General features: G+C 38.1%; 1 protein-coding gene across 1 annotated transcript in view; it reads left to right on the top strand.

Moving 5' to 3' along the window:
* The first annotated feature begins 13,422 nt into the window (after positions 1-13,422).
* CLCA4 (chloride channel accessory 4) overlaps positions 13,423-23,559 on the top strand; it is a 580,176-nt gene continuing 570,039 nt past the window's right edge. The window contains exon 1 of the mRNA XM_044086020.1: positions 13,423-13,630. Within this exon, the coding sequence (XP_043941955.1) occupies positions 13,460-13,630 (171 nt within the window). The 5' untranslated portion in view covers positions 13,423-13,459. The remainder of the gene's footprint in view (positions 13,631-23,559) is intronic.

Raw genomic sequence — 23,559 nt, 5'->3', positions numbered from 1 at the left:
CTATCCACCGGGTGACATAAGGGGTTTATACTTAACCTTTGTGGTCTGACCTGTCAATAATGCTCGAGTAGTGCATTGTGTCAGATGCCTTGGCCAGGTCAGGGTAAGCAGTGTGAACTGTTTTGTCCTTGTCCATTGCTTTGGTGATATTTTCAAAGAAGTCCATCAGTTTCAGTAGGCATGACCCCCCCCCCCCCAAGATGAAACCAAACTGGGTTGGGTCCAGTGTCTGGAGGTTTCCTATATCGTTATTGATCATTTCCATGATAATTCTTTCCATGGTTTTGCAGATGACACTAGTAAGACATATGGGTCTGTAGTTTCCAGAATCTGTAGATGGCCCACCTTTGTGCACAGAGATGATGGTTGCCATTCTCTATTTGTGAAGCACAAAGCCTGTTTGGAGGCTACAGTTAAATAATGATTCCAGATGGCCTGGTAGGTCATGTTTCATGTTATTCAGAAGGCAGCCTGGGATATTGTCAGAGCCCATCAATGCATGTTTTTGGCCTTAGAGAGTGCATTGAGTGCCTGTTCCCTAGTGATAATAAGATAAGCTATTTCCTGAGGGGATGCTGGGGGAGATAGGGGTAAAGTTAGAGATGAATCTGTCTGCCAGTTGGTTTGCTATATCTTCTGGTTAAGTATAGGTGGTTCCATTAACAATGTGCTCTGCATACAACTGTGTATTGCTTTTGAGGCTACAGACATAGCTAAAGAATGCCTTGTAACTGTCCTTGGCCTGAAAGGCTAAATTTACCTCAAATTTGATTTGGTCTTGGTAGACTTAATTTGTCCTGTGAGTTACTTGCTTAATTTGTTGAGAGAACTTTTATCATGCTGGGTGCTATACCTCCTAATTTTTGCCATGATTTTCTTCCTTCTATTATAGAACCGACTGATGCTGTGATTCCATAAGGATGGCTTGTTTTCTGAGTTTGTTCTGTTCTTATTCCTGGTGGGTACATCTGCCTCCATGCAGCCATTAACATGCTTGTTTGGGCTTTCTGTGAGCAGTTCCCTGTAGGCAGCAGTGTTCTCATGGTTTAGGGGGGGCTTGACATTTTGTCAGGTTATCACTTAATAGCAACAAATTAGCCTTAGAGTAGTCCCTGAACATTTCAGTGTTAGCTGCAGTTCTGTGTTTCATTTGTACTTCAAATGAGACCGTTTTGTGGTCTGATCTCACCACAGTGGACATTATACTATGGGTTTGCAGCACTCTGCCATATTAGTGAAGACTAGATCCAGTATTTTTGCATCTCTGGTCGGCATATTCACAGTCTGGTCCAGAAAATTCTGTGCTTGCAAGTTTGGTGTTGTATATGATTCCCAGTTAATAGTAGGGTAATTACAGTAGCCCATGAATATGGCATTTAGTTGGATAGTGAGTGTTTCCAGTAAGTTTAAATATATGTTATGGGTTTCCTGAGTCATGGGCGGTGGAGTAAGTACTAGGTTAGCTGCTGTTGGGGACAATTTTAAGCCTAGCCAATTTCCCTTTCAAAGGTGAGAATTAAACCTTGTGCCTTGGGTCTGTAAGGTAGGCAGCTTCACCATTAGACCAACTCCTAGTTATTTGGTAATTACAGGTGCTGAGCAGATGGGCTAGTTTAAAGACAACCAGGTTCAATATTTTTAAATCCCTCAGTGGGGTTTGGACTTGTTAGTCAAAGGAATTGGCTTTAATGAAGTCTAGGAATCTATCTATATACTTATTTGTGGTAGTATATGTTCCAAAATTAATGAAGGAGTAGTTGAAGCCACACAAGAGGATAGTGTTGGGTTCTATAGTGAAGAGTATGGGTTGCTGGGGTTATGGGGGGTACAATAATTGGCAACAATGAGGTACTGGATTTTGTTTACTGTGAAAATGATATGGAGGAGTTCAAGGTCATTATCCTGTATTCTGAGTGTGGAAGTGAAAGGGTTTTATAGAAACAATTATAGGAACTAAGATACACTCCCTCCAACTACATCTTCCAGTTTGGTGTTGGGTCTGAAGGTGTAGCAGGCATTAAATCCATGTATTATGGCAGCCATACACCTGTTCTGAAACTGTGTTTCAGTAGCTACACAAATATCTGTAATTTTCCAGGGTTAGGTATGCCTGTAAGGAGTGCAACTTTGTTAAAGCTTCTAGCATTGAGAACTGCCACCTTTATATTGTTTTTGTTTTGATTGGTTATGTTAGTAATTTGAGGGTACGAAAAAGTCTTGACTAATATGTGAAAGCTATTAGAAAACAAATGCTGGCCATCCTTAGCAAACCAGTCAGGGTTGTCAGTCATCTCCTCTCTGGCTGTTTTGTATTGGATCCCCTTAGAATTACATAAGTAGTCTGAGCCAATAATGAAAGTCAGTTATCTTTTATTTGTATTGAGGCATCATTCTTGCTTCTAGCCTCATACTCATTTCAAATGCACACTGTGAGAGCTCCATCATGTCCCTCTTCCTGTGATCCAAGGAGGTGTGTCTCAAGTAATTCTCTCTCTCATGTGCACAATGATCAGTTTATTTAGGTGCTTGCGGTGAAGGGACTTGAGGGCCCTAGTGATGCTATGGATCCTGGCACGAGAGAGACAGCCTGCTATCACTTTGTTTTTGCTCATCCTAATAGCATGTCTAACCAACGAGTCACCTATGACCAGGGCATTGCCACATGGGCAAGCTTGGTAGTGAGATCCAGTTTTGTGGATGTTTTTACTGGAGTGTCAGAATGTGTTGTATGTTGGTTTAGCATGCGAGAGGTTGAGATTTGAGAATTTAGGTTATTGCCAATATTTTAGGAGTTGTAGGAGGCTAGGACAGAGATTTTTAAATGCCTAACCATAAGACATTGTTATGTTTATAGTATGTGGATGTTATGTAGGTATGGTTGGGGGGGAGGGGGGGCAAGACAGTGTCAAAATTGGTGAATACTGCTGGTTGAGAGAAGGTCACCTCCAGTTTAGTTAAATATTTACACCTATCAGAGGCAGAGTCATTTAGGTTAGCTAGGAGTTTGTCTTCAGTAAGCATGAGGTAGTTCTTACACTGCCTCAGCATATTGTGTGCTATAAGGCTGGCAATAGACGGAGGATCACTATCTCTCCATGATGACCACTGCTGTTTGATGAAGGTTAGTAAAGACTAAACAGGGGCACGGGAAATAATACAGGAGGGGGGAGTTGTTTGGACTGGTGAAAAGCAGGACCACGCAACTAAGAAAAGTATTGTGAAAATCTGCTCATGTCTTCTTACCTCAATGCAGCTCAGCACAGCCTATCAAAAAGTGTTTTGACAGAGCAGAAATTGATAGCTGACTCACAGAAGTTAGGAGAAGGTACCCTTTCAACAGTACAGGATGAGAAAATCTACTTGCATGCACTACCTGCTGTATAAATACAATTGCAACTGTGCTGCTTATTAAGCAATAACCAAGAAAACAAAATAACCAATGAAAAGCATGTGAAATCTGAAGCCAAAGTGCTATAAGCTACCCAAAACCTGCAGTAATTAGTCTAACTCTCAACCATAGCAAATCACTACTTAGATAAAAATGACAAAGGTGAGTTTGGATTTGATGTTTGTTAACATGGATACCTAGGTATTTGAATTTTTGAGCTCAACAATATATTGCTTATTGTAGGTGAACAAGGCTAATTAAATCAGTTTTTTGACTATTTGCAGTATGGTGAAAATTAGAATTTCTGACATTTAATATGAGTTGCTTTGCTAGAAGCCAAGAATATTGGTTAATTAGAGTTTGTTGGGGAAGTGTTGTCATTGAACAGTGGTTAGGGACTGAGCTATATGTGCTTACAGTATGAGATTTGAGAGCTTAAGGTCTAATGGTACAACATTAATGAAAATGCTGAATAAGAGTGGGGCAAGAATAGAGCCCGTTGGAGTACTGTAGGTAATGTTTGGAGAGGTAGACAGAGTATTGTTTTATTTATCAATGGAAGTTTGATTTTTGAGACAGTTACTGTGTGAGCTAGTTACTGAACTGTCCTATATTAGAAGAGGCGCTGATGGAGTTAGCCTGGGAATGGGTGAACAGAGTTTGATAAACTAAGATAAAGCCTTTGGTGAGATCTATAAAAACAGTACCAGTGATGAGTCCCTTGTTGAAATGTGTGATTATAGTGTCAGTTAACATACAGGGGACAGTTCAAGTGTTTTTATTTTATGCAAAACAATGAAGGTGATGTGAAAGTGTGGTGCATTAATATATGAAGTTAACAAGTTCCTTACATACTGCCCTTTTCAGGAGTCTAACTAGATGCGGTAACGGTGAGATAGGATGAAAGTCAGAGGTACTGCATGTTTTGATGCATTGTTCATGGATGAGACTATGGCTATTTTCCATAGATTAGGAAATTTGTGCTGAGAGTAAGATAGGCTAAATAAATAGTTCATGTAGGTGGGTGAGAAGATAAGAGCTTCACAAACAGTTTTAAGCAATAGTGAGTGAGATGGTCAGAAGAGAGAGATTTTTGAGCTGGTACAGATTGCAAAAGTTTTCTTGTTTTAATAAGAATAATCTTCTCACCCTACTTTATATCAGTCAATCTGTACAATTCCTCCCATACTGACTATTTTAAATGTAACCACTTTAAATTATTCACGAAATTCACTAAGCTAAACCCTACTTTAAAATTCAGAGTTAAAACTAAATACCTCACTATTTCCTTACATCTGTACCATCACTTCACCTTTGTGGGGACATTCACCCTGACTGTGGCTCATCTCTCCTTTCCAACAACACAGTTAGTAACCCAGTCCCCCTAAGTAACTCTATAGTTAGGCAAATAAGCCAGTCATAAATATAGTCCATGTTAACATGTGAAGCTTCTGTAACAAAATTACTGACATCCTTGCTTGGATTACAGCCCATATACCAGACATCTTTATCACGCCTGAGACTTGGCTAAAACCTAAATAAAAGAAGAGAGGAATCCTATTACAACCTACAGTATATTTAGACTGGACAGAAAAACAAAAAAGCTGGTGGCATAGCTATCATCTTTACCCTAGAGATGTCACTGTATCTCAGCAACATCCCCACATTTAACAAAGCTGAGAGTCTTGTATTCTTCCACAAAACTATAATCGTATCAGTTTCACTCAACTCATTAATACCATCAGAAGATATAATAGCAGCAACAGATCTTCCATATTGGACTAGATCATGACTACTAACCCCAGCAATATTACCTCCTATGGAACAACTCTTCCTGACAAAAATCAGTGACCAACTCTCTACATTCATCCACAGAAACTCAACCCACAAACCTAATTTATCCACCTCTTTAATGAATTATATAACTGAAGTGACCTAAAGTATTTGCCACTAGATGATGCTATAGCAAAATTCAAAACATATTTCCTGCTATACTCAATAAGCAAGTCCTGCTTAGAAAACTGCAAGGAAAATCCAGTCCTACACCGTGTCTAGCAAAACAAGTTAAAGAGAAAATGCACAAAAAGCCTGGTAGGAATATACAGCTAGCCAAAACCTACAACTTTTTAAGCAATTTTGTAATGCCACCAAAGCTAAATTCAAAGTTGCCAAAAAAAATTCATATCAAACAACAAATCAACAAATAGCATACCAAATAACCCCAAATATACTGGGCTTCTCTAAAGAATCTGTTACACACTGGTAGAACAACTCAGCCTAACCCATTTCAAACACATCCATCTGAAATGATCACTAACCATTTTAATGAAGACTTCATAAAAAAGTGTAACCTCCCTTTTAAGCTACCAGTCAGACAAAACCACAAACATGGAACAGCATCCAAATCAGCCCTCTAACACTTTTACCCAGTAGCTGGCCTCAGCACCCACTATTCAGAAATACCTATGTAAGCTAAAACCAATTACACTTGCTGCTTTTAAACTACCAGCTGAGAACTTAAAGCTAGGAGCCAGTGCCATAGCACATGCCATGTCTATCCTCATAAATAGGTCAATTCAAGAATCTTATGTGCCAACACTCTGGATAATAATCCTATGTAGTACCACACTACAAAGGATTCAATTACACTGAATATTATAACTATAGACAATTGCCATTCTACATCCGCTTTTAAAAATATTAGAAAAATGTATCCAAAACCAATAAGTAAATAAATATATTTTAATATAGCTGGGTGGACTATACAGTTTAAGTGGCTTTGCTATGTTAGAGAATGAATATCTTGGATTTTAGAAAAACTCTTCAGCAAATTCTGCTGGGGTAGTGGTAAAATAAGTGTCGATTGTTTTGGAGTGACCTGTTATACGACTGATTTCCTTGCAAAACTGTCTAAGGCTTGAGAAAGCAGCAGTCTGCCTGCCACGAAGACAGAAATCTTTAAACTGCCTAATAGATTTCCTGTCTTGCTACAAAGGTATGGCTAGTTAAGGGTCATGTTTGTTTCTATGTTTTCCAAGCTTTGTCTCTATATTTTTTAGAAGGTTGTAAAGTTTAGTTGAGTTCCATAATATATGTGTGACTTCATGCAGTCAAACTAATTTTGGGAAGTACTGTCTGAATGCTCAGCAGGACAGTGGTTAAAAAGGATGTGACCTCATTAACACAGCCTTTTGACTGCATTTGGAATTGATAGTAATTTACAGATTGCCGAGGGACTGATTATTAAGGAGATAGGTAAAGGGACTAAGTGTTTTGTATACAGACCCAAGAGTTAATGGCACAGTGATCACTGATGCTAGAATGGTCATTATCATTCTATGAACCTTGACTGCCTCATTCATAATAATGAGGTGTAGAAGTGTATGGCTATTGGTGTGTGTATCAGGCCTAGTTGCTTTTGAATAATGAGATAACCTGAGATCCAGGAGGAAGTTGATCAGGTCATGTCTAGCAGAACCAAGAAAGATAAATACATTGCTTTTGTCTATGCATTATGTCAGTAAAAGCTGAGAAGGATGCTGATAAAGGATAATATACTGTTGCAATGATTAGTTGAGTATTTTTAAGAGTCATATAACCGCTAGCAGCCTATTAGGGCTCTGGTAATCTGTAATGGAAGAGGATGCTATTATTTTGTAGCCAACAAAAGTTTTACTTAAGAGCATGCATTCATCACCCATGCATAAACGTGGCTGATTAAATCTTACTATATTGTATTGGAGAAAATGAGCTTGCAGACTGTTTGTGGTTTGAACCAAGATCAAGGATTGCACAAATACCAGTACTGCACTTTGAGATTCAAAGATGTGCGTTTTCAAGCTTGTTATTAATCTGCTACAATTCAATAGACAAATATGAAGTGATTTAGGCTTTGAGGCATAGGGTGCAGTCTAAAACTCATTACCTATATTAAGTCCTCTTATATTTATGTCTGGTTAAATTCTGAATTCATTATTTGTTTACCTTTGTTTTTTATAGTTCTCATAATGCACTTTGAGCATTTTCTTATTCATCTGGTTCTTGATCAGTTGATTATCTTTGAACCCTTATTTTCCTTGACTTTCTGACAGTTTGATTAATGAGAAATGATCATTGTCATTTGATCTAGTAGCAGAATCTGTTTCACCATCATCATTTGTCTCACTTCTCTCAATGTTTTTAGAGATTCATAGGTTAATAGGTTAATAAAGACAAAACTTGCTGGAACCAAGGCAAAAAAGCACACCAATAACCAAACCAGAACCTTTGTAATGATTAAAATCCAAAAACGCTCCTCAGAAATAATGGCAGCAATAATCCCACACGATCTTTTATCAAGACTTTTATTGTTTGATTCAGCACTTTTGTCTTGCTGGAAGACTTCATCAGAATCATGCTAAATCAAACAATAAAAATCTTGATAAAATATTGTGTGGTATTATTGCTGCCATTATTTCTGTGGAGTGTTTTTGGATTTTAGCCTTTACCAAGGTTTATAAGTTCAATAAACACATACTTGTCAAAAGTTAGGTCTCTGTCCACTTATGTTCCCAAATCCAGAACATTAGGTCAGCGGTTAGGGGTGTATACTTAATATGGTATTTCCCTTGTATAGATGACTTCTCAAAGTAGTTTAGCAATGCAGTTTTTGGAATTTAGGTTCTGTGCATGATTTTAGCACCAGTTATTTATTTGGAACAAACCTTCCTGCAGGATAGATAACTTTTTGGGGGATTCAATGACTGCTCCTAGCTTGCAGCCATCTGCAAACATAGACAGCCAGAGCCCTTTGGTACTGGCTTTTACTTCAGAAAAATAGATGACAAACAGGAGCGGTCTAAGCACAGAACCCTGGGACATTCCAATGGTGACTGGTCTCCTTGCAGAAGTAATTTCCTCTATCATATCTGTGAGCCAGATGGCAATCCAGTGGGTGGCAAAGGGGTTTATTCCCAGTTTATTTAGCTTTTTACTTTGCTTGGGTTTATTTGACCAGGTTGTGGTATGCAGTGTGTACTGTTTTACCTTAATCCATTGCTTTGGTTACCTTTTAAAAACATCCACCAGGCTGAGTAAGCATGACCTGTCCTTGACAAATCAAAACCCAGACGGGTCTGATATTTGGAGATTCCCTATGTCCTGAGTAATTCCATGATAAGTCTTTCCATGGCTTTGCATATAAAGCTGATCAGACTTATGTGGAAGGTCCTCCCTTTTGCAGGGGAATGGCTGTAGCTGTTCACCATTCGTTTGAATCTTAGATCTTTTCATTTGTGGCAAATACCTTTATTTTGTCTGTATGGTTACTATACATGTTAAACTTAGTGACATTCATCTCATATTCTTCCACAACACTTTTTTTTTCAAAAAAATGATTTATTTTGTTTTCTAAAATGCCAACTTTATCTGTGACTTTCTTCTCCAATATTTAAGTTTGTGTCAATTTGATTCATTTTGGCCATTTTTGCGTGGATTCCATATCATCCAGATGACATTAGACAGACTTAAGAGTTCTAACAAATAGGACTGAAACCTAATATTAGGTGATCTCAGAGTTAATAATGTATAAGCTTGTGCAGGGAGGAGGCTTGCCCACACACATATTGGTGTGCTCAGGGTGGCGTGTTCCCTACACATATTGGTGTGTGCAGGGTGGCTTGCTCCCCTGCAAATAGAACTTTAAAGGACAAGAATGATGTTCGATATTCACTCTTCTCCTGCATTTCTGGTGGTTTTTTTTTTTTTTGGCATGTTATCATTCAGTATTATGAATGCTGACATTTTAATAGGGAGCCCTTAAATATTTTAAAATGGAGTCAATACTGTCAGACGTGTTTCCTGAGGTTTAACAAGAAATTTGGAATGGATTTGGAAACTGGAAAAGCAATGCCAAAATAACAAACTTGGAATGGACTTGGAAATAAGAAAAAGGATGCTAACACCACTTCTAATGCCAGGTTTCTGATTTAGAGAAACGTGAGTGTTATAAACTATTACGTGTGGGGTGATGTTCTGGGCTTTTCAGAGGATGTTGTTAAATGTGAGTTAATTCCTGGAAGGAGAGCTGCTTCCAGGACATTTAAGCATTTACTTCTTGCAAGTATTATTGATCATGTTATATAATATAGGATCCTGTATGAGCAGCAAGCAGTTGATGTAATAATACTTTAGAGTCTAGACCTACTGCCTTATTTAACACACAAATGTTAACGTCCTCTAAAGTCTGTATTTCGTGCTTATTAATTCTATTTATTAGGATTTTAATTGGCTGGAATGTGCTTAAGTAAAGTATGTAGCTTTTGGCATAACTTATACCGCTCATTGAGGCCTATATTGAGAGGTCTAAATACATACCATGGCTATAGCTGCGCTAGGAAACGATAATTTGCTGTCTAAGTTTCTACAGCATGTTAGCAACAAAACTTACAGTTCCCTAACGTAAAATGTTTAAACAGGTTTTCGTATAGATGTGTACTCTTCTAAAAACAGGTAATTAAACCATTTAATTCATTTGAATTTATGGTCTGAATTCTGCACTGCCTGGCTAGGCACTCATACCACTATCATAAAGAAAACAACATTCTGAACTATTCCTACCATTCATAGAAGTGGTAAAGGTGTGTGTGTGTGTGTGTGTGTGTGTGTGTGTGTGTGTGCGTGCGTGCGTGCATGTGTATGTGTGCGTGTGTGTGTGTGTGTGTGTGTGTGTGTGTGTGTGTGTGTGTGTGTGTCATATTACAAAGAACATTTGTTTTGTTATTTAAAATGCTTTGATATGCACTTTAAAATTTATTTATATAAGGTTTTAGGGAGTCTTCTTGGATTTCACTATTTTGAACTCTCAGACAACATGAGTGTTTGATTTTATTGTCTTGATGTGGTAACCATTTGAAATGTCAGGACCCACTAGAGCGAGTCCCGAAACAGGGAGACTGAATGGCTAAAAGAACAGACTTACATAAGTCCGAGAGGCCATTTTTTGGAATATTCCCTTTTCTCTGAAGTATGGTGATCCCGGAGTTATTATGTATAAGTCTGGGGGCTGGGGGAGGCTTGCCCCCAAATGAGGGGGGTTACGGGGGGGGGGGTTGCCTCCTCCTCCATGGAAAAAGAAGTTTTAAGGAGTTTTGAGTGCTGACATTTCAATAAGGAGCTCTTGATGTGGTCCATCTACTTTCTGACATGCATCTGTATATGCATATGTATATCTACACATGTGTATATGTTTGTGTGAGTTTGTGTTTGTGTGTGTCTTGTGTATTTATTTATATATATATATATATATATATATATATATATATATATATATATATATCTATATATATATATATTATAAAATCCTTGTTCACAAGACATGTGAGTTATGGGGGTAGTATTGGCATTTCTAGTATTCATTCAGTACCATGCAGAATCATTGTAGAACAGTATTTCACAGGGCCAGTCAGCAAACATCAATGGCTCACAACCCAGGTATGTGGCATTTGTTTTTTTTTTTTTTTTTTGCAAGTCCGGTTATGTCAGTAGTCAGTGAACACCGGTAAAGCATGTGTTGCGTTTAAGAGAAGCAATTCTATGAATGTATGAATCATCTGGTGGACAGGTCTGTATGCATGGCCAGTATGTCTGGGATAGTCTCAGGCATTTAATGCAGTGGGTACTCATCAGACAGTAACAAATTGAAACATTCAGTGAGTAAATATGTTTGTGCTTTTTTTTGGCTTCATGGTTGTGACTATTGTATACATGAAGAAGGTGTGTACTACAGTTTAGAGGAGGTCTTTACATTGGACATTTTTGGCAATTTATTTTGCTATTAGCAATCCATATAAAATGCTCTGCTACACTGCAGTCATACCAGTGTTTTAGTTCTGGAAAGTCATGTTTGTTGATGTGTTCACTTTGCCTCTCACAGTACACTCCATATTGTGCATTTAGACAACAAGACTTAGAAGCTACAGCACTTTTTTAAAATTTTCTGGAGGTCATGTAGAAACGTTTACTTTTATAATGGCATCCAGTGGCATAATAAGCTCTCTGGGCTTTTGGGAAATATCCATTTAGAAGTATTGAGGAAAGTAATTTCACAGGTGGATCCAACATATGTCAGGAAAGATGTTGGACCCAAATAGACTGATCAATACTGTGATTTATATTCATGAAAAAAGTCATATTAATATTTCTTTTATAATTTAAATCTGGAGGAATTTATATAGGATGTGATATTATACATACCCAATGTTCATAAAATTGTCATTGATCACTGGTGTCTGCACCCAATATCCAGATATTTATATTTGTTTTGCAACAATGCACACATAATTATCACATTTATAAAAGTATTTTAGGCAGTATCTACTTGGAAGCCTTATAGAACAGCATTTCACTGGTCCAGAAAGAATACAGATCAGCAGTGACTCATCACTCTTTAGGAGTAGTCAGTAAGTGAGACACTTTGATTTCTTTTTATTTAAAATTATGAATATATACTGTATAACAGTTCCATTAATAACTTAATAACTTGAACCAGAAGGGGGTTATATACTAGTTTTTAATCAAATGATGCATAATGCTGGAAAACTCCAGCCAATAGCTGGTATATATCTACCTCCACTTTCCAAGTATTTGTGCTTTGTTTACTAACAGAATATGCAAATCTGCATACATATTTTGTTATGATCTTAGGCAATGTTCTCTTCAAAGCATTGTACAACATCATTTCATTGCCATAAATATATTTCTGTAAATATCTCAAGCATTGTCAACCTGGATGCATTGTGAAACAGCAGCCACATGTTCATTCACCACAGAGATCAGGAATGGCTTCTCAGAGTAATTGGGGTTCTTCATACTAGTGAAATGGTTTATGTAGAGCAGGTCCTCCCATCTGAGACCCCCCCCCCCACACACACACACACAAACATACACTCAAACAACTTGACAAACTATGAGGTCATTGTATTTTAAGGAAAAGGGAAATTCCCAACCTTGCAATCATTTGTAAAGTTTCATACCACTACAACACACATAACTGAGTCTGAACAAAACTAAGGCCATTACACTTGAAACTGATGTGAGGAAACTCCCATTCTAAGGAATATACTGTTGCAACTTCTGCACTTAGTGCATTTATGTGTTGAATTCTGATAAAATGCTGATATGCTGCACACTAAGTCTTTGTCAGGAAAAATATGTAAATGTATTAAAATATGCCATGTTTTTATTTATGCTTGCTACACTGTAAAATGAAACTAATTATTTTGTTTTGCAAATACAAAAATTAACAAATTAATACAAGCTGATTTCATTTGCAAGGTGCTGCTGGAACTAGCATTGCAATTATATTTTTCTGTGACTTGACATGGATCTAGTTTATTTACATTTGTATTTGATTGCTCAGCTTTGTGCTTTGCATGTCAAATGCATACATGTAACTACTATAATCATCAGAGACGTTTATTGCAATATTCAGTGTTTAAGGTTAGATTATTCTTCTGTTATCATAGTCCTAGCGCACAATGAATGAATGAATGAATGCACCTTATTTAATGCAGATATCAATGAAATATGCTTAGCTTTCTAAAGTTATGTAAGTCTTAATATTAATATATAGTACAATTAATTTTTGCTCAAGTTTATCTGAGCTGGAGAACAGAAGTCTGCATTCACAAAAGCACCAACAATGTTATTAGTTCATATAAAAGGCAAGACTTCTATCTGTACTTGTAACAGCAAACTAAGTCTGCATATTTTTCCCAGTATTTTTCTTTGAAACTGAAAAGTGAAATTTATGGAGATTGCTTATTTTTATTTACAGGACCCACTTTTATTGAATCAGGTTTTGCAGATGCCCTGTCTACATTGTTTGTAAATGCTATAATAGATGGTCTCTGGAAATTATGGGACTTGCATAATGTACTAAGGAACCTGAAATGATCACCACACCTTAATTTATGTGAAAAACTGAAACTGATAAGCTCTGTATGTTTTAGATAAACTTTCAGTTGGTCAGCATAAATAGCTCTGAAGCCTTCAGTACAAGCTCATTTGCTTAAGCCTATCCATGCTGCTTCAATGAGATGCACAATGCTCTTGGTAATGCATCTCTTTGTACTTTTGGCACTTTACCTGTTTCATCCAGTCAGCAGTTCAAATGTGGTGTTCAGAAATAATGGCTATGAAAATGTAGTTATCGCAATCCACCCTGAAGTAACAGAAAGTGATGATATTATCACAAAAATACAGGTGATTACAGTTTTCCTCTTACTTCATTTGTTATGTACTGTTTAGAAGAGGATCAATATAGAGAGTAAAGAAACAAATAAAAGTAAATACCATATTAATAAGTTTTGATAATGACTTTTATGAAGGATGTCTTATGCACACTTTTTAGAGCTCATAGTATTTATAGACTTCATGACTTGCTGCTAAGTAATGACTTCAAAAATCATATTCTGGTACTCTTTCTTTCTATGTATGCATGTGTTTATCTGTCTATATATGTGGGTAAATATACAATAAACATGCATTTATATATATATTTGTTGCTTATTTTAAGTATGATAGTAACTTTGGTCATATTTTTGGGACTAACCACTGTAGTTGTTCTTAGTAAATGAAGATTATTTGGACTGGCTTCTGTCAATTCATCTAATTGCTTTATCATTCTATTAGTTCTCTAGTTCTTCTTTATTTTCTCATTGTTGATTGTCATATTAACCTAGTTTTGTTGCTCTGTTAGTCTGCATAAACTCATGTGTAGCTTCTACCATGTCTAGGATATCTCTTAAAAGAAACAGTCTTGCATCTTTATGTTATAGTATACCTGGAGATCAATAAGTTAAAAACATAACATGCAAATGGCGTTCCTGGAATATTTAGTTAATATAATAATATGGTGAAAATGAATAGGCATGGACAATGCAGTCATGTAATAATAGATTGAATGGCAATTAGTCAAAAGCAGACATCATTAAAATGTACAATACAGGTCACAGTAAAGATATGGCTGCCATGTTGTTTATTGGTGGAGACTGAAGCATCATATAAGCTGTCCATTAAGAAATATTTCCTATTGGAATGATTGAAGAGGCAAACAGATTGAGATGAATCCATTGGTATTGCCATTCAGAAAATGCTTTCTCTTCTCTGGTTATCTGGTAGTGCATCACAACGTTCATTGTCAGTTTTTTCATCTTGTTGCTGTTGCCAGTATTTTCATGTGATACTAAGAGAGAATAGGGAAAAAAAAGCACCTGAATCTATTTCTTACTTTGATGCACTGAAGTCAGTTTTTAGGCATCATTATCAGTGCCAGTGTATTAGAAAGCTGCGAGTTATCTTCCCATGCCAGGTTCTTGAAATCATGTTCTAGTACTGTAATTGCTGAGCTTCTGATGTATTGTTTTTATCATGAGACCTTAAAATAATGTCCTTTTTGTCTAAGTTAGTGGTAGCTTAGGTGGATGAAAAAGGTTCTTTTGCACTTGTCAAAAAGAGAAGGATGTTTATATTAGGATCCTGTTCAAAAACTGAACATCATGCAAAACAAACCAAAAACTGTAATTCACAAGTCCAGCTCAATAAACGTCATGATATGTTTACGTAATACTGAATAATACAGAAATAAGTTAAGATGCTGTCTGTTCTGGCAAAGTGTGTTACAAGGTAAGGAGGTAATACCATAACACAATGCAGCAATATTATAACTGTTTAAAAAATATTTATATTACTTGCGTGGGCACAATGCTTTGTTAAGTGCAGATCCCAAATAAAAAATTTCATCTATGCCCCCACCCTCTCAAAAAGTAATGTTGACATTTGTTTTGTAAATATGCCACTCAAAAGACAGTTTGCCCACAATGATAAATTACTTTATCCAGAGGTGAAAGCATGTTTTCACTATTACATTAAGTAAAATGTTAGCATTACTTATTACAAATGCTAATTGCTACAGCATTATTGTCAAGTTTCTGTAATGACAGAATTCCTTCTAAGATAATTTCTTGTAAATTCATGACGACCAATTGCTTAAAAATAAATGATGACTGCATCACACCTTTGCTTGTGATATAACACCTGTATATTGCTGCTTTAAAGTTGATATGCAGTACAAGTCTATCTTTAATCAGATATGTAAAATACTTTTAAAAACAGACCATCTCTCCAGCATCATTTACTAGAAGATTATTATAGCAGTGCATCTTGTGTTGTTGTTCACATTTTTTTTTATTGAGTCTGACTTTTCTTGACCTCATGACAGGCCGGTTTGCAAACAACTAATCTTTAAGTTTTTATTTATTTTATTTTACATTTTTTTACTGGGAAAGTCCGACTGGGTAGTACCCATTTTCAGTGGATGCCCGGGGAGAAAACCTCCACATAGTAAGAAGTACAGGCAATAAATGTTTGTTGACATGGTAATAAAATTCTATAATGTTAATGAAATAGCTTACATATCACATCACAAAAGGCTTCACATAGTAAGAAAATATACATGCATTAAGAAGTTCATTAACAGGGTAATAAAGAATTATATAATGATACAAGACATAGTTTACATGTCAAGATATGAGAATATAACACAATAGCTAGTAGTGAGGTCAAATTGACTGTGCAATAACATTTTGTTGCATGAATAGCACAGTGATAATCAAAGTTGAGACAGCTTCAGTTTGCAGAGTGAAATGTTTTACTGCGAGTGTTTATAGGTAGACAAAAAGAGCATAGCATTCCGAGTGTATTTACAAATGGCGAATATGACATGGGGGTACATAGAAATTCTTCCGTGGAAGGCTTTAGCAGTTGATACTTCTGTAGATGAAGCTTAAAGAATATGAGGGTGAGAACTGAATGGCCGTGGTTAGCCTGGAGTGTTACGTGAACATAGCCATGCATCAATAAAATAATTTTTAAGTGTTTTTTTGTTAATTGTATAAGGTTGATTGTGGTTCTAATGGTGTAAGGTAGCAAATTCCAGGCTTTAGCTACGTGGGAGGAGGACAGAGAGTCGCCAGTGATGTTTGCTGTTTTCATAACTTGTAACGATGCTTTATTTGTAGAACAAAATGAATGGTGGTTGGAGTATGGATGGAGTATATCCAGGAGAGCAGGAGTTTTCTCAGGCTGATAGAGTAGTTTGTGGGCCATGGTGAGCTTGTTATAAGCAAGGAGTTGAAGTAATTCTAGCCAGGAGAGTTTTCTAAGATTAAGGCAGTGGTGCATTTTGTATGTAGATCCTGTAGCAAATTTTGCTGATTTGTTATAGCATGATTCTATTTTCTCCATGTCAGACTTTTTTAGGTTTGTGAAAATTGGTGAGGCATAAAGGAGAGTTGATAGATTACAACAGATTGCGGTACATCAGGCGGTACATGGAAAGTCTTCTGGGTTTGGTATGCTGTCTCAATATATATAAGTAAGAGTATGGTCACTGAGACTATCTGGCAAACAGCCAGAATTTTGATAGTATAATGGTTTTGTTAGTTAGAGTCCATTCAAAGATTATCTGTTTGCTTGTTTTTTTATCTATTCTAGTGAGGGTTTGGATGATTTGTGAAAATCCATAGAGGTTGATGTAATTGCTGGGATTTTAGAGTTACATGCAAACCAGTCAGTGTCAAAGTCTTCCATGATGACATTTTCATAGCTGATGTCATTTGAAATGGCTTGTAGGATGTGGTCAGTCATGGAAGTATTGTTCCCTGGGTAAATATAATGTAGATGGCTGTTACGGCTATATGTTTGTTGAGATTGATTTGTAATTTAGTATGAAGTATCTCAGCGTTGTTTGTGGTAGTTATGTTTAGATTTAGGTGCTGTATATTAAGGCTGTTTTACAATAGTATAGCTACTCCTCCACCTCTTTTCTCTTTTCTATCTACCCTATGCATTTTGTAACCAGGAGGAGTGATTTTGTTTTCTATAACGTGAGGTTTTAACCATTACTCTGTTAGTATGACTGTATCAATGGAATAATGGGAGAGAGTGCATGAAGCTTGGATACTTTATTGACAATACTTCGAAGAGATAAGTTTAAAATCACTCGGTCAGTAGCTTTATGACACAGGTTAAATGTATTTTAAAGGTGAGGAGAGGTTGAGGGGAAGTAGGTAAGACCTGGGCTTGGGTGTATGTCTTCACTTATTTTTAGTTTATTAGTGTGATGCCTCATCACTGGCAACAGTAATCAAGGAACCTCAGCTCTCACCAATAGCACTAGTGGGGGACGCACATTGGGAGGATGACAAGTACACACACAGTATTTCCAGATGCAGCTCTCTACATCAAATGCAATTTCCCCTAAGAATACACAAGGACCACAGTCAGTCAGGGGCTGGTTTCTCCCTTTTGCTCCAGATCCCCAGTAAGACTCCCCACAGACAAAGCTACAGAGTTGAGATCTTATCTCAGTGGCCAAGACCTCCAGCACCCTCTCTGTCAAACCAGTGCTTCGTGATCCTGCCCAAGTAGCTGATACACACACACACACACACACACACACACACACACACACACACACACACGCATGCACACGCACATGCACACACACACACACACACACACACACACACACACACACACACACACACACACACACACACACACATGCACACACCTGGGAAAGGCCGGCACAGGTTTTCTAGCTATGTTCCTTCTGCCCAGACTAAAAGGTAGCTATTACTGCCACCAGCCAACTCCTTATCAGCTACTTAAAGGCCCTTAACAAAGGGTGTCCAATCTTACTGTGTAATGTTGCTATCAACACAAATGGTAGTTTGACCAAGAGCAAGGCTATTAAAGAGTGGCCACAGTATTGCAAAATAAATAGTACTCTCAGAACTTAAATATGTCTCACAAATATCAGTCACAATGAAAGGTTTACATATATTTAATAATAAATAAAAGGACAAGACAATACTAAATATATATGTACAGTGATAACAGAGTTCGAAATCACAGGAAATATTTAAAACAACATTGCAGAACAGTCTCAAATAAATCAAGAAGAATATCTAAGCTAAGCTTTGCTATATTTCTGACTGTATCTAAGAAAAGTATACTGTTCCCTAGACTTACTTACATAGCAAGTAAGACAGATGTAGTGAATGGGTCCTCCAACTGATGTTGTCAGGTCAAAGACAAATACAGAATGCTCAGTCTCTTTAAGAGAGTTCTTAAATTAATATCTCCAGTATTACTGCTGAGATACTTGCAGAATACCATCATTGCTTGTCATTGACTTCAGTTCCCAGGCTCAAAACAACCATTGACGCTAGCTGATACCATTTAGTATCCACCTGTAAAAATACATAAACAAGGGCTTTCCTTAGATGTAAGGCAGATCCTGGTAGTCATAAAACAATAAACACTTCCAAGACAATACAAAAAACTTCTAGTTCTAGACATTCGGTCTGTTACTGTAGTGAAACTGAAAGATAATATCCTTTTATTACATGGCCATAAAGTAATTTACATTTTCAGCTAGTTTTTCTGAAATTAACCTCCTGTGTTCCAGTTTCCATTGTTAAAATATATACATCTAAACAGTTGCAATAGTGCAAGTACATTTCTGTTCTATTCCAATAGGGCATTTTAGCTCAGTACTTTACAAAATATCTCTTCAGCACACATCTGTACAAACCATCTTATATGACATACAGTTCTAATACATTTGTAACACAAGCATATGAATCATGTTGATATTCACAAATGACATATAATTATTTACAAAATTCCAGCTAGGTGGGTGGGCAGTATCTCATTTCATGACATTTCTCTCCCCTCAAAGACTCAAGCTAGTTTTTTCAAGTGACCCTTGAGAAACATTGCTTGAGAGGGATGACTGTCTTGGAATACCTTACCCCATTCCCTGTCTTGAGATTCCAGCTGCCTTGACATTGCTGACCCCAGTACAGTGTTGCACTGTCCTATCATTTGCCTGCAACCCTAGGCTCCTCCATAGTAATTTGGGACTTTTCTGGCTGGCTCCCTGTAGCCATAGATCTCCCTCAGACTCCTCCTGCCTTGTAATGCAAATACTTAGCATCAGGGCCTCCTTATCATGGCAAGGTTTCATTTATTTTATTTTATTTATTTATTTTACATTTGTTGACCGGGCTAGTCCAGCTGGATAATTTCCATTTTCAGTGGAGGCCCGGGGAGAAAAGCTCCACAGATTTAAAACAAGGTTATACAAATTAAAGATTTACTATAAGTTCCTTTGACAGACATTGAGTTACCATGGATACTTAATAGTCTAGATCAAGAAAAATAGAACACATATAGTGCTATCTACGTATTGAGAAAGACATTAATTATTTCTAAAACTACACTCCATTCAGGTCATTTCATACATATTAGTGTATATACAATATATATATATATATATATTTTTTTTTTTTTTTCAGCTAGGTGGGTGGGCAGTATCTCATGAGTTCCCTGAGCTTTGTCCTGAGATGTAGGACATATGCCACAACAGACTGCTTCTGGGATTCAAATTTACCCTCCCACTCATCACAAATCAAATCTAGAGGTCCCCTCGCCCTATGCCCATACAGTAACTCAGAGTGAAAAACCTGTGGATTCCTGGGGAACCTCTCTGTAAGCAAACAACAGATGGGGCAAATATTTGTCACACTCCCTCTTCATCATGTTAGCATGGTACAGTTTATGCTCCTGCCTCCTGCCTAGCAGTTCTACCATGTAGTTAACATCACTGACCTTCCTTACCATTTTGAAGGGTCCCTCCCAAGCTGCCTGCACCTTGCTGTGTCTGACAGGAATGAGAACCATAACCTGTTGCCCAACAACATACTCTCTAGCTTGAGCATTCCTGTCAAACCAGACCTTTTTCTGCTTTTGGGCTTCTGCCAGGTTCTCCTGAGCCAAGCCCATGAGTTCCCTGAGCTTTGTCCTGAGATGTAGGACATATGCCACAACAGACTGCTTCTGGGATTCAAATTTACCCTCCCACTCATCACAAATCAAATCTAGAGGTCCCCTCGCCCTATGCCCATACAGTAACTCAGAGTGAAAAACCTGTGGATTCCTGGGGAACCTCTCTGTAAGCAAACAACAGATGGGGCAAATATTTGTCACACTCCCTCTTAAACTGGTCTGCAAATGGCCGTAGGATGGTCTTTAGAGTGTACAGTTTAACCTCTCAACCAGACCATTAGTCCAGGAATGGTAGGGGTTGGTCTTTAGGTGCTTCACCCCACAGTGCTACCACAGACAAGCCAGCAGGTCTGATGTGAAATTGGCACCTGTGTCAGCCAGCATTTTTTTTGGGAAACTTACCCTGCTGAAAATCTCTAACAAAGCATTTGCTACCTATTCTGCCTCAATGGAATACAAGGCCACTGCCTCAGGGTATCTGGTAGCATAATCTACCACCACTAGGATCTACTTTTTGTCTGTGGAACTTGGGGTACTCAGAGGCCCCACAATATTCATAGCTACCCTCTGAAATGGCTCCTCAATCACAGGCAAAGCATCAAAGGAGCTTTGGCCATGTCTTCTGCCTTGCCTACCTTTTCATACTGCTCACAGGTCCAGCAGTATCCTGTTACATCTCTGGAAATCCCAGACCAATAAAAGTTCTGCATAATACATCTCTTGGTATGCTTTATGCCCATATGATCTGCAAAGGGAATGTTGTGGGCTATGGATAGAAGTTCCAGACAGTAAGCTGTGGGCACTACTAATTGCTGTATTCTCTCACCATCTAGCCCTCCCTCCGGGATCCACTCTCTATACAGTAACTCTTTGTCCCAGTACACAGCTTCTGCCATTCCTTAAGAATCAGATGCCTCTCTGGCTACATTCCTCAGGCCTTGTAATGTAAGGTCTGAGAGCTGAGCCAGTCTCAACTCTCTGTTTGGAACCCTTCCCAGCTCCCCTTCCACAGGAAGTCTGGTATTGTCTGACAGCAGTGCCTCATTGTCAGCCTGGGTACTACTAATCACATCTGCTTTTGCAGTCCAAGAGAACATCAGTACTCACAAGCAGCTGTGGCTCACCTTCCATCTCAATGCTGCAAGGTAGCTCCCTCCCTGAAGTAACCATCACACCAGTCCTGGCTTCAGGTCTGAGGTCTGTCTGGGTCTCTGCCAGGCTACCAGACCCACATGCTTGTCTCCAAGCTTGACTACATGTAACTGCATGCACACAAGTTACTGCATTATCAAAATCATTCCCTATCGGGACATCTGCAGAGATATCCTCAAGCACACCTATTTGCTTGCTTCCTTTTCCAACCTCCCAGTATATGTGAACCTTAGCCAAAGTTATTTGAAATGGGGTCCTTCCTAAAGCTCTGACTGGAATGGACTGCCCAAGCAAGTAGTGCTCCTCTTTAACCATTGCAGGCTTCACAATAGTTAGGTCAGAGGCTGTGTCTCTCTTAGCAGTTGCCTTTTTCCCATCTACTAAGGATATAACCTCTTGTGGTAGTTTGGTTCCCTTGTTGTCTCCAGACAGCTTACTGCTGGCATTCTGTCATTCTCACTTACTGGCTCTCCTGCCTTTTGTTCCCCAGTTTGCCTTCATAGACATCTGTATGCTACATGGCCCCACTGGTTGCATTTAAAACATTTAAGCATTGGTCCTGGCTGTGTACCTGAACTAGTGGCTTCTTCTGCTGCTGGTGGACTCTGTTGGGGTGGTCTAGGCTGCCCACCATGGGTTCTCCTAGACCCATGAGCAGGCAAAGGGTTAAGGGCTTGTTCCCACACAAAAAGGTCACCCCTTCAAAAGTGGTGACCTGACACCCACTCACTCATCTATGAAAATAAGTGCTTAACTCAGCAATATATTCACACACACTTTAATCTGCCTTGCGTCTATGCTCACAAAACTTTTTTTTCTGTAAAGTTCAGGTGTTAACTTAAAACACTCACTCTAACAAACAATTTTTAACTGTATTATAATTTAAGCAATCGGTATCAGACAATTTAGAAATAGCAGTCACAACTTTACCATGGAGTAAGAGGGTCAGGAACCGTACGCAGGTCAGCATTATATTGTTTACATACCTTTCAAACATATGAATAAAACTGTCAAAATTATCACCCTCTGTAAATTGAGGAAGAAACGTACTGAACTTTGTTGCTTCTGAGGTTTGGTTATTCCCTTCCCCATTACCTCCATGACCCTGGCGAAGAGTCAGCATCTCCTTTTCGTGTTGCCTCTTCCTTTCATTTTACTCAGCTTCTAGATGTTTCAGTTTCTCATGTTCTTAGGCCTTCAGGTATCGCAGTCTCTCTGCTGATTCTGTTTCCAAATGTTTAGCCTTCAATTCAAGTCTCTAACTTCAGATGGATATTTAAGTCTCCTGTGGAAAGGTTGAACTGGTTATTTTCTGAGAGTTGTACATCTCCAATGGCAGTCTCGTTGTTCTCCTGGTTGCTGGTCTGTGATGCAGCTATGCCCAAGATTGCAATCATTTCTGCTTTAGTCAGGTTGGCATGCACCAGTCCTTTGGCTTGGCACATCTCAGCCAAATGGCTCCTTGTCAGCTTGCCATACTCATTTGCTGACATTCTTGCTGCTGTCCCTGACTAACAAAGCTAATGAAAAATAAATAAAACTATTGTGATATGAAACTCTGAATGTTCACTGTGTGGCTGATTGAGAGCCCAAGCACCTTCTTAAGTGACCATCGTTTGCAGACTATAGGAATTCAATATCCACATCACTGAATCCTAATATGTGGATATCCCACCACTGCCAACCAATATATGTGACATTCCACCACTGCCACCGATATGTGTGACATTCTTCCACTGCCACCAATATATGTGACCTCCGCCACTAGTACTAGTGGTGAGAATTGAGGCTCCTTGATTACTGGGCCAGTGGTGGGGTGTCACAATTAGCAATGTTTATTAGTGTATATAGAAGTTTGGAGGTATGCTTATGCTATCTAAGTGAGATATTTTTTGGAATGTGTGTATAAGGTGGAATTGTGAGGGTGGCATGGTCGTAGAAAGTGGTTTTGAAGATGTGTGAAGATATTTTGAAGTGAGAGGCTTCACTATGGTAGGTTTTGGTTGTTGTAGTTTTGAAGTTAGTTTGGGGGAGGGGTCAGTGAGTATGATATACTGTTAGTTGAGCAGCTGTTGAAAGAAATATGAGTAGAATGCCGCATTTTTATAAATTAATATTCATTA

This window comes from Protopterus annectens, chromosome 10.part0, assembly GCF_019279795.1.
Source record: "Protopterus annectens isolate FY-2018-M chromosome 10.part0, PAN1.0, whole genome shotgun sequence".
Taxonomy (NCBI): Eukaryota; Metazoa; Chordata; order Ceratodontiformes; family Protopteridae; genus Protopterus; species Protopterus annectens.
This window is presented reverse-complemented; position numbering and strand designations above follow the sequence as displayed.